The sequence below is a fragment of the Silurus meridionalis genome, chromosome 17 (genome assembly GCF_014805685.1).
Source record: "Silurus meridionalis isolate SWU-2019-XX chromosome 17, ASM1480568v1, whole genome shotgun sequence".
Classification (NCBI taxonomy): Eukaryota; Metazoa; Chordata; class Actinopteri; order Siluriformes; family Siluridae; genus Silurus; species Silurus meridionalis.
The window spans coordinates 23,561,166-23,572,617 of NC_060900.1; the positions used below are offsets into that span (position 1 = coordinate 23,561,166).

The 11,452-nt window shown below is 39.4% G+C and overlaps 1 protein-coding gene across 3 annotated transcripts; it reads left to right on the forward strand.

The window, feature by feature from the left end:
- The first annotated feature begins 369 nt into the window (after positions 1-369).
- On the forward strand, positions 370-10,428 carry slc66a1 (solute carrier family 66 member 1). Of its 3 annotated transcripts, XR_006928228.1 has the most exons (10): positions 370-741; positions 1,852-1,927; positions 3,100-3,305; positions 4,087-4,216; positions 4,396-4,483; positions 5,574-5,737; positions 5,904-5,996; positions 7,514-7,699; positions 9,481-9,871; positions 10,236-10,428. XR_006928228.1 is itself a non-coding variant. In XM_046870267.1 (9 exons), the coding sequence occupies exons 3-9, from the start codon at positions 3,112-3,114 to the stop codon at positions 9,562-9,564; spliced, it is 939 nt and encodes a 312-aa protein (XP_046726223.1). In that variant the 5' UTR covers positions 370-741; positions 1,852-1,927; positions 3,100-3,111; the 3' UTR covers positions 9,565-10,428. The 3 variants fall into 3 exon arrangements, 2 of the variants coding, with proteins under 2 accessions (XP_046726223.1, XP_046726224.1); XM_046870267.1 differs by having other exon boundaries at positions 9,481-10,428; XM_046870268.1 differs by lacking the exon at positions 370-741 and adding an exon at positions 1,288-1,306 and having other exon boundaries at positions 9,481-10,428.
- The last annotated feature ends 1,024 nt before the right edge of the window (positions 10,429-11,452 follow it).

The following is an 11,452-nucleotide window of genomic DNA, read 5'->3' on the forward strand; positions in this document are numbered from 1 at the left end:
CCATGATGTATAGTGTCAACAAATAATGTTTTAAGTGCCATTGCAATGTTCCTCCCTTAAGTGTCAGTATTAAACCAGAAACACAAAAACCTTCGATCTTTTGTGCCCTAACAACAGATTAGTGATTTCATAAAACAGTTTCATTATGGATTATTTTATTAGGCAAAGAAATAAAAAAAATCAAGTTTAATATAAAATTGCATCGTTTGGAGAAATCTGGCCATTTCATTTGACTGAGCTGAAGCAAATAACTTTACTCTGATTTCCATTATGAGTAAAAAGATCTGGTCCTGAAGTGTGTAATCATGTCATTTATTTCCTATTTTATAAAGTATAAGAACGTGCATGTGGGTATTTTCTATTAATTGTTGTACATGTACATTTATATAGTAATTAGTCTACATGAGATGTGAATGTGAAACTTCGGCATGTGACTGAAAAGCTGAGGCTTTACACAATCATTGTGAAAGAAGAACTTCATGTGGAGAGCTGGAACAAATCCTTCTGCTCTTCAGTACACCTTCTGCGTCCGTCACAGAAAGCTATTGTGCTGAATTGCCAAACTTTAGGTCATATGAGAAGCAGTCAGGTGATTTCTGGAACTGTGTACTAAACCACACGAGACTTGCACACAGTACATAGGGCGAGTAAGTCATTCTTTCATTCAGCCTTTGGCACATATAGAAAGGAGGAGAGTGCAGGAGATCCAGGAGCTTTGGGAAAGCCGAATAGATCCCAAAGGTAAAGCATTTGAGAGTTTGCTGTTTTTATGTGACGTTTCTAACCAGCTGTTTCACTTTGTAGTCACTAACATCTGTCTTGTTCACGTTTGAGAATCAGTTGCATGAGACGGTTGCATTATTAAGACTAAATTCTATGAAGAAATGTGGATGTGTGTCATGACTGGGAGGAAATGAAAAGAATCGATTCTCTGAATCCAGGTGCTTGGAGTTGATTCAGCACGATTTGTGTAGTGTATAGAAAACACAGACTTACAGCTAATTATTGCTGTATCCTATTATTGTTAAAGATCTCAATTAAGTGTGGCCTGCATTGAATTTACAAACCTAAGTGCAAAAAGAGTCAGTTTGTAAGCGTCAGTCTAAGGGAGTCGGTTCAGTGCCGTGAGTTTGATTCAGCGAAAGATCACACACAGAAAATAGGCTTTAAACGCAACATTTTTAATGGAACATGTTAAGACTTTTCATTTAAAAATCAGCAAGTCTAAAGACCCTTTTGTGGAAAGAAGAATCATTCCATTTTGGGATTAGAGTCGACTCCTAAGGTGTGGGGTCGATTCAGCAGGGTGAGTTTGATTCAGCTCAAGTTCGTGTTTTATTGTGTGAACGAAACCTGATCGTGTGGACAACATATTACTGCGCGGAACAGTTTTGTGGACAGTATTGTGTAAGACTGTATTGATTCTCAGTCTGTCGGAATTCCCAAGTCCTTAAGTGCATCACAGTGACCTTGTTTTTGCTAAAGTGAAACTGAAAGCGCTACATCACAGAGGTTTAATCGGATTTACGGTCAGCTGTCAATTAAAAACAAATCATTTCTTTTAAATAAAATCCTTTAGAATCACCGTTTTCCACGAATCTATTCTCGCCAATTGTCCTCTAAAAACATCTGAATCCGATTGGACGAATCTCAAGTGTCTCCCTTGCCCTCTCGTTTAGTGCACTACGTTACTCTTCAAGATATTGGAATCTTTATGCCCTACCTAGTGCACTTATATATGTAATCAGAACGCGTCGTCGAGTGTAGGCGCTGAACGGACGCACGAATATGACGTAATACACACATGAGCCAATCAGAATTGATTTTTTAATGCGGTGTTTTTTCCTACAGAGTTTTGTCGCCTTTTGTTTTGTTTTGGAGTACAGAACAGGACCTACCGGACTACGTGCTTTCCACTAACGTTCAGGTAGGATTCTTTTCTTTACTGATTAAACTCATTTTCATTATTTTATCAGCTTTTTAAGCAGTTAATCATGACAAATTATCGTACAGGCAGTTGATCAGGTCTCCGTATGTTTGTTATTATTGAAGAAACATCCGATATTTAATAACAGGAGCTCGGAAAGTAGGACCGGCCAAAGGGCAAATCACAGAGTTGTGTTCATGTGCGTGTCCTATATAATAATTTATTATTCTACATATAATAATGAACAGTATTCAGGTGACATTATGAAATTGGGAAAAACGTATAATTACGGATATGATGAAGTTTTCTAATGGTACCAAGTTTATTTGTGGATTTCTAAACACACACACACCTTTATGTGTCAAACAACTTTGTTTACAAATACATCTCATACTTGGTTGCATCAGATGACATTCCCCACAAGCAAATAATTACGCCTTTGTTTGTTAGTGTAAAAGCTCTTAGACAGATCGTTCCTCTGGCAGATTTGTTATTTAATAAATTGTAATCATTTTCAGTTTAAATGTAGTAAATAAAAATATGGCAATTTATATAAATGTGGCCAGAATCATGAATCTGACTATTGTTTGGTATCCACTACAAATCCATGAACATGCTTACATTTAACAAATACTGTACAAATCATGTAGGGATTTTATTTAGTATATTTTCTTGCGACTCCCACGCCTCCTGAAATAAATTCCTGGTTACGGTCCGATGGAACGAGTCTTCACTGTTAGTGCTTCGGAACCAGTTCGTTTTCCACCGTGGGACAGTCTCTAGTATGTAGTCATCCTGCTTTTCAAATAGCCATCAAGCTGGATTTATTTGATATTTTGTATCTTATTAATTCCCAGAACTGTGTATATTTGCTATAATGAAAGTGACAGGATCTAGATTGTCTTTCATCTGTTTTTTTCTGAAAGTTAAAATGCCATTCATTAATCAATTACAAATAATACTTGGTGAATTGTTGCAGTATAAGAAGAATAAAACACTGTCATACGGTCATGCTGTTACGGGGAAGTAATCAAATCAAGTCAGCTTTGTGTTGTGCCACATCACATCATCCTGTCGTTGTTTATTTTGCACACTCTGTTTTACTCCTTGTGTAAAAGGATTTGAAAAAAAGTCTTGAATTTTTAAATATTTAATTTATCATATGTATTTAGTTTTTCACAGACATGTCAGACGGGGATAGTATACAGGCCAGGCAGAGCTTACTGTTGAATGATGGGAGTAATTTCAGCTCTCTGTGTCCGAACGGCTCTGAATGGATTTGGTCCAATCTTGGCGAGTGCACTCAGGATGCCCGGGACATGAGCAGTGTGGTCCTGGGTCTGCTGTCCATCGCCTGCTTCATTGTGTCATCTTTCCCGTAAGTCCAACTCCCTGACTTTAACCTTCATCTGCAGCGAGTCCTGTTTTGCTATGGCTTTCCAGGTGTCTGTTCATTCTTTAGATCACTGCAGCTGAAAATGTTAGAGAAGGTTTTTGCAGTGTTACAAGATCTGGTGAAACCTGAATCCCAGGAACATCTTAGTTTTTATTTGACAGTAATGCCTTTTTTTTTTTTTAAAGGTCATTACTGCTATCTGTTTATAGCACAACATTAGATCTATAAACTGTACTATACAACTATTTGTTGTTACCAATTACACACACACACACTATATCGCAAAAAGTTTGTGGACACATGACCTTTCTTGCCATATGTGGTTCTCCTCCAAACAGTGAGCGGAAAGCTGGAGGCTTTGTATGCGGTATAATAAAATTTTGCGTTCACTTGAACTTGGAAACCCAATCCTGTTCCAGCACGACAATGCCCCTGTGCACAAAACGACCTCCATGAAGTAGTGCTTTAAATGGTTTGGAGTAGAAGATCTTCTGCTATGGGGCATTGATCTCAACTTTACTGAACACCTTTGGGAAGAATTTAGTACCTGCCTTTACTAACACTCTTGTGGCTGATGAATGCAAACTCCAAAATCTAGTGGAACATCTTCCCAGAAGAGTGGAGGGAATTATGAGAGCAATTGAGGACTAAATGTGATGCGACCATACTTTTGAAGAGGTGTCTGCAAACTTTTGGCGATATAAGGGTTAGGGATTGTGAACCAAATAATTGACTGCTTTTATATTGTTTTTTTCTCTTTCAGGCAGTACTACAGCTCTTGTAAAAAAGGGAACATGGACAGCGCTCTATCCATTTGGTTCCTGTTGTTGTGGCTTGGAGGCGACACGTGTAATCTCGCCGGCTCGTTTTTAGCTGACCAGCTTCCTCTCCAGGTAACAGACCGATACATTTACGTGTCAAAAAAGCCTTTGGATCGATGAACAGCTTTGATACAGAAAAGTTGTGCTTTTGGTTTGCTCTTTTTTTTTTTTTTTTTTTGTTTGTTTGTTTGTAAGTAGAATGATTTGCTGACCTTACAGAATTTTTGTTCCACTTCTTATCTGTCCTACAGAAATACACGGCCGTGTACTATGTCCTGGCCGACCTTTTAATGATCAGCATGTACAGCTACTATAAGATGAACAGCATGCGGTTGGAGAGTGAGTCGCTCATATGATTTTATTACATTTCTTTATAAATGGTTGTAATTCTGAGATGTTCTACTCATGCCTTTGGTTTAGGAATTAGGTACAATAAATACTATTCAGAATCCAGAAGAAGCATATTGCCAGTTATCAGGGGTTGCATGTACAAGGAATTTGTGTGCTGGTTCTATAAAAAATATGAAACTACAAAAAAAACTAGGTAAATAATATAACCAAGTAATAAATAAAGATAAAGACAATGAACTATACCCTTATTATTAATTATTAGTAGTTAGTTAATTGTCGAACAGTCTTAGTGAATGCACAAGACTAAAGAAAAAACATTTCCATTCCACTGACTGCATCTGCACAGTTCATTTATTCACTCAAAAGGTATTTCACGTTTCATGGTGGCCTGAGAATCCAAACGATTTGACATCATCTCCAACGTAAAGTCTTAAACCTCGACTTCTGTCCGAATCGATTTCTGTGTTGCCTGTATCTTAACGACAGGAAGTCTTAAAAAACAAGCAAACAAAAAAACGTGTACCTGAAACGTTAAAATCGAGAAAATCGCTTCTAATGATTTCCTTCAGTCTGCAGCACAAAAGCATCAGACGTTTGAACAGCAGGATTGCGATTACACCGTCTGATTGTGATCGGACTGCTGTCCGTTTCACTGCGGCGTGTCAACGTCTAGCAACTTGATCAAAGCCTGACGTTCGTGATGTGAGAAGAATCACAGATTAAAAAAACAAAAACAAAAAAACACTGCCGGTGTAATTTTGGTGAAACCTATTCGTGTGTCATAAAAACACTGTTATAGCTGGAAAATGTGACAGATTTTCACAGACTTACACCAAGTTTAGTCTTTATCACGTTCCTTTTTTTATGCACAAAATTGTTACTTTTTGAAAATTGAGCAGTAAATACTACGCAATAAATCCCTTCAGCACCTTATTGCTGTTTACACTGCCGTAGTTTGAAAACAGAGGTCTTAAATTGCTCAGTAAAGCAGAGGACATTATAAAGCTTCATCTCATATTAATGCTGCTGTATTACTGTGTTGCTGAGGGGACCTTTATTTTTCCTTTGTTGTGTGTAGATGCCAATAGAAGAGTGCTGCATGTGGCCGGACTGCTGTGTGCCCTCGGTGTGTTTTCTTCACTGTCTCAGTTTTCCTTTTCCTCCGCACACAAATACACCGCTTCAGGCTTTAAGGGCCGAACGCTGCTGGCCGTGGAACAGCTTCACGCAAATTCAATAGAGGTGAGTGAAGGCAGCCGTATGAACTTGATGTTTTTTTTGGATTTGTCATAATTTCACACTGTTTGGATTGATTCCTTGTTTAAAACAAAAATTCAATCCTGAAGTGAAGTTTGGAGGTTATCTGGTGAAGCAGTCCATATTGTATTGATTTGTTTTTGTCCGTCAGCCTTTTTCCACTCGGGAGATCATCGGCTTCACGTTTGGCTCGATCTCCTCGCTGCTTTATCTCAGCTCCCGGGTGCCGCAGATCGCCACCAATGTAAGTACGGTACAATCTATTAAAAGATTCCCATACCGAAACATTGAGGAAACGAATATTGATACTCATCTGCTCAAAATGTTGTTTATCATTTTTTTCTAAGTTACAATTAAATTGACCGAAACATATGAAAATGTTTATTCTTTAATCAACTCCTGGACTCCTTAATCCTGGTTTAAGATTAGAGAAACATCAGCTGGTTTGGGAGATCCTGTGCTGCTGGAGCTTTAGATTCAATTCAATTCATTTGCAGCTCTACAGAAATGAAGTGGTAATAAAGAATGTATAAGTTTGTTTTCTAATAATTGTAAGTTTGTCCCTAATGATTGAGCCAGTGGCAAGTGTGGTGAGGAGAAAACTCCCTGAGAGGGCGTGAGGAAGAAACCTTGAGAGGAACCAGACTGAAAAGGAAACCCATCCTCATCTGGTGTGCACTGATTATCCATTTATTTCAGTTGTAAAGGAGTGCAGTGTTGGGCGATTAAATGCAACTTGTGTTCCTCAGCCATTGTAGCAGACTGTTGATATAAATTGCAGTCCAAATCCATCCTCAAAGCTCCTGTGCTGATCCATCGTTTCATGGATACCCAGGCAGTTGATGGCTATCAAGACATCAAGACTACATCAAGACTATCATCATAGTCTTGATGTAACCAAAATGAGGATGGGTTCCCCTTTTGAGTCTGGTTCCTCTCAAGGTTTCTTCCTCATAACATCTAGGGGAGTTTTTCCTTGCCACAGTCACCATGGCTGCTCATCAGGGACAAATACACACCATTCACCTTAACTGTTAATTTCTGTAAAGCTGCTTTGAGACAATGTCTGTTGTGAAAAGTGCTATAGAAATAAACTTGACTTGACTGTTCATGGCTGAAGGGAGAGGAACTCTGTGTGCTCTACTGCATTTGTAGCCCATCAGCCTGAAACCTTAGTGTATTCTGAGTTCTTTCTGCAAAACCTCTCACTTAAGGTTTTTGAGGGTTATTCGAGAGACCATAGCCTTCCTGTGAGCTCAACTTAATCTGGCCAATCTTCTCTCATCATAAAGGTGTTTCCACCTTTTTTTTTTTTTTTTTTTTTTTTTTTTTTTTGAAAAAAAAAAAAAGCTTAGCGATACTCGTCTTTAAAACAACTGATTTGGGGATTAGTTAAAGCCAGTTGCTAACAACGTATTTGTGTGTTGGTGATGTCGTGATATAAGTCTAAAATTTATTTCTTATGGTCTAAAAAGGTTTTACAAAGCCTTAAATTTGACTTGGTGAAACCTACAGAAACCCTGATGAATGTGTAGATGCACGTCGATCATATTGTGACTCTTTAGATCATGTAGAAATTTCAGAACACTGGTCCGTTTTCTTTCTCCTGATCTCGCTGCCCGGTTTAGCACGTTCAGTCACTCCACCAAATGCCAGTTGTATGCTGGCGTTTTTAGGTGTGTGTGCCCTTTCACATTCCTCACAACGTGTTCTGAATGCTTCCATTGGCATCTCTCACCTTCACCCTTCCTCTTTACACAGTTTCTGAGGAAGTCGACGGAGGGCGTGTCGTTCTTTCTGTTCGCGCTGGTGATTCTGGGTAACGTCACGTACGGGCTGAGCGTGCTGATGAAGAGACCGGAGAGAGGGCAGGCTGAGAGCAGCTACATCGTACACCACCTGCCCTGGCTCATCGGCAGCCTGGGGACGCTCTCGCTCGACCTGGTGGTATCCTTTCAATCGCAAAAATAAACGTGCTGAATATTTCCAGAAAGCGTTCAAAGTGGTAGTAATCTGATTGCCGGCTGGGATGTAAAACACATTTTTGTAGAAAAATCTTGCTCATATGAATATTTCTGAATGTTTGATAATCAGCACTATGGGCAAAATTGCTCTCTGCCACATCGGTAACACCAGCAGTTGTGTATTTGTTCTCGTCAAGGCTTTGTAGCAGCAAAAATGAGCCCAGCTTTACAAACCTACCTCTGTTGGGCCCTTAAGCAAGGCCCTTAACCCTCAACATCTCAGTTGTATAAATAAGATAAACGTAAGTCTGACAAATGCCTAAATGTAAAGATATTTGTCTGTAAAGGTTGGTGAGTCCATGCTTGTTACCCTGGTTTAGGATTTTGCAGGGGGCCCTCTGGTGGTATAGTTACAGAGGGGGGACATGTAATAAAAAGGTGTCCAAACTTTTCTCAAAGAGGCTCATATTTATCTTTATTTAAAACATGCATGTTAAAAAGTGTTCTTTAGAAATCACTAAATGACTCCTGATTTTTATGCTCAGGTGTTCTTATTATTTGTGCTTGTGTTGGATCCTTTTTTGCACTCTAGGACATTAAGCTGAAACGCTGGTCCTGGTTAATCCTATCATTTTAACAGATGAATGCGTTGGGATTAACAGATAATAGAGTACAGATTTGTTTGCTGCCCAGCTGTAATGTAGAGAACTCTGTAATGACACAGGATGGATGTGTGACTTCATGTGTTTTGGTTGAAATGTTGTAAAATGAGACTGGACTGTCGAGTCAACACTGCTTCATGTTTTTTTTTTTTTCTGGTTTTTCTTATTTATTAGCAAACACTCTGTGGTGTGTGTGTGTGTGTGTGTGTGTGTGTGTGTGTAGATGTGTTTGTATATTACTGGGTGTGTCAGTCCGTATCATGTGAGTATGTGTTTGTATATTGTGGGTGTGCATGTGCCTGTGTGTGTCTGTATCGTGTGTGTTTGAATATAATTGTGTGTGTGTCAGTCTGTGTCATGTGAATGTCATTAAGTGTGTGTGTGTGTGTGTGTGTGTGTGTGTGTGTGTGTGTGTGTGTGTGTGTGTGTTCGTATCATGTTAGTGTATGTGTTTGTATATCGGTGTGTGTGTGTGTGTGTGTGTGTGAGAGTCTGGATTATGTGACTGTTTGTATATCACTATGTGGGTGTGTGTCAGTCTGTGTCGTGTATGTCATTAAATGTGTGTGTGTGTGTGTGTGTGTGTGTGTGTTTGTTTAATGTGAGTGTATGTGTTTGTATATCGGTGTGTGTGTGTGTGTGTGTGTGTGTGAGTGAGTCTGGATTATGTGAGTTTGTATATCACTGTGTGTCTCAGAGCGTATCAGGTGTGTGTAGATGTGTTTGTGTAGTACGTGTGTGTCGTTCTGTATCATGTGTGTTTGAATATCATTGTGTGTGTGTGTGCGTGCATGAGAGCGTGGCAGTCTGTATCGGTGTATATATGTACTTGTATATCTGTGTGTATGTGTGTGTCTGTATTATGAGTGTAATTGTGTTTGTATATCGGTGTGTATCTGTGTGTTCTTGTGCTTGTGTGTGTTTGTATATCATTGTGTGTTTGTGTGTGTGAGTCTGTATTATGTAAGTGTTTGTGTTTGTATTCTTGTGTGTGTGTGTGTGTGTGTGTGTGTGTGTGTGTGTGCCTGTGTGTGGGAGAGAAAAGATGCTTCCTAATTATAGTGCTTGCTCTATAATTCTTTCCCTTCACTCCTCGTGTCAGATATCAGTGCAGTTTATGATATACAGGAAAGCTGGACAGAGGACAGAGGACAAAGATGAGACCGCCGCTCTACTGAGTAACTGAATGTTCATCCTCAGAGCGGCTCAAACCTCCACACTTTAAGGATCCTCAACTCCCAAAATCCAAAGCACAAATGACTGGAGCACATTCCTCCCCCTTTCATTTTAGCAGTAGCACCATTTTATAGCAATTTCGAGTTTTTGCATTAAAGTGTTTAAAAAGCCCAATGAACTCCTTTTATAAAGCACGAAGACTTTCATCGAATTTTTCTTTCCAATTTGCACAATTCCCTTTTTTTGGAACGACGCTCCGAATGGTGCAATATGTTCATGCAGAGAGAAGCCACATTCACACGGACACTGATAAAGTGGTAAACATCACATCCTTTGTTTACAGATTTTATTATATATTTTATTTTTTTTAAATCGAACTGTCATGTTGTAAGTTGATGTTAATTCACTGTTGATTGTTAGAATTTGGAGGTTTTCAAATACTCCTTTTTTTTATCTATTAGAAAGTCATATGTTTTGGATAAGCACTTTCTATCGCTTTCTCTTTTTGTCTGTCTGTCTCTTTCTTTGCTGCTCTTCGTATAAATATCCTTCTGTTCGGTTATTTCAGTTTTTGTAATCTACACAAAAGGTTATTTCTCTTCTTTTTTTTTTCGATTAATTTATTTTAAAAGAATACTCTGTCTCTGCTCTCTGAAAAAATCTAATCTCTACCTACCACAGATACCAATGAAGCTTCCTGTACTGAGAAAGGAGATGATGACATGCTGATTTGCTTGTAATGGACGTCTGAGATGTTTGCAGTTGTTGGGGCAGGCATTGCGTTTTACATCAGGCATTCCGTAAATATGTTTGTAAATCAGTTTATGTATTTTTGTTAATTTTTTCTTTTAGAGGTAAATAGTTCGATTTCCGATTTTCCGATGTTGCAATGACGATCGCGAAAATACGCCAAAAAACTATTTGGAGTGACGGGAGGAGTACACGCACAAAGCTTGTCCATGGGCTCGCTGCTACATGCATATACACCGATCAGGCATAACGTTTTTTACATTTACATTTGCGGTATTTAGCAGACGCCCTTGTCCAGAGTGACGTTCAAAAGTGCTTTAAGTCTCTAGCAATGACTAAATCTACACTGGTACGCCAGATTACAAACTTAATATAAATCAGACTACAACTATTGATTTTTACAAAGAAAACTTGGAAAGTGTTAATTTGTGTTTCAGCAATAGGAAGGTCTTCAACCGTCACTTGAAGATAGCCAGGGACTCCGCTGTTCATACATCTAGGGGAAGGTCATTCCACCACCTTGGTGCCAGAACAGAGAAGAGCCTTGAAGTATACTCATTTTGAGAGAAGGTGGTACCAGTCTAACAGTGCTGGAGGATCTCAGACAGCGTGGTGCAGTGCGATGTGTGATGAGGTCTCTGAAGTAAGATGGCGCTGGTCCATTTTTGAACTTGTAGCCAGTGAAGGGAGCGCAGCAGTGGGGTGGTGTGGGAGAACTTGGGCAGATTGAACACAAGCCGCACAGCTGCGTTTTGGATCATTTGCAGTGGATAAATAGCGTTTAGAGGAAGACCTGCCAGCAGAGAGTTGCAGTAGTCCAGTCTTAAAATAACAAGAGACTTAACAAGCACCTGGGCAGTCTGTGTGGACCGAAATGGTTAAATCCTTCAGATGTTGCAGAGAAGAAATCGACAAGAGCAAGCCACATTAGCAACATGTGAGGAGAAGGACAGTTGATTGTCCATAGTTCACCTGGGATGACCAGCGGTTCTGTTTTGCTGGGTTTGAATTTTAATTGATGAGCACTCATCCATGAAGATATGTCCATCAAGCATGCCGAGATCCGAGCGGAAGCTGTAAGAGAACCCATTTGAGGATATTACTTCACCAATGGACACCAATGGGACACCAGTGGTGAGTCTGCACGG

What these genes read in the sequence shown, in the direction of transcription:
- slc66a1 (XM_046870267.1), top strand. Translation starts at nt 3,112, where the DNA reads ATGTCAGACGGGGATAGTATACAGGCCAGGCAGAGCTTACTGTTGAAT. An exon ending in CTGACCAGCTTCCTCTCCAG is followed by an intron (nt 4,217 to 4,395) that starts GTAACAGACCGA and finishes TCTGTCCTACAG; the next exon opens with AAATACACGGCCGTGTACTA. An exon ending in GAACAGCATGCGGTTGGAGA is followed by an intron (nt 4,484 to 5,573) that starts GTGAGTCGCTCA and finishes TGTTGTGTGTAG; the next exon opens with ATGCCAATAGAAGAGTGCTG.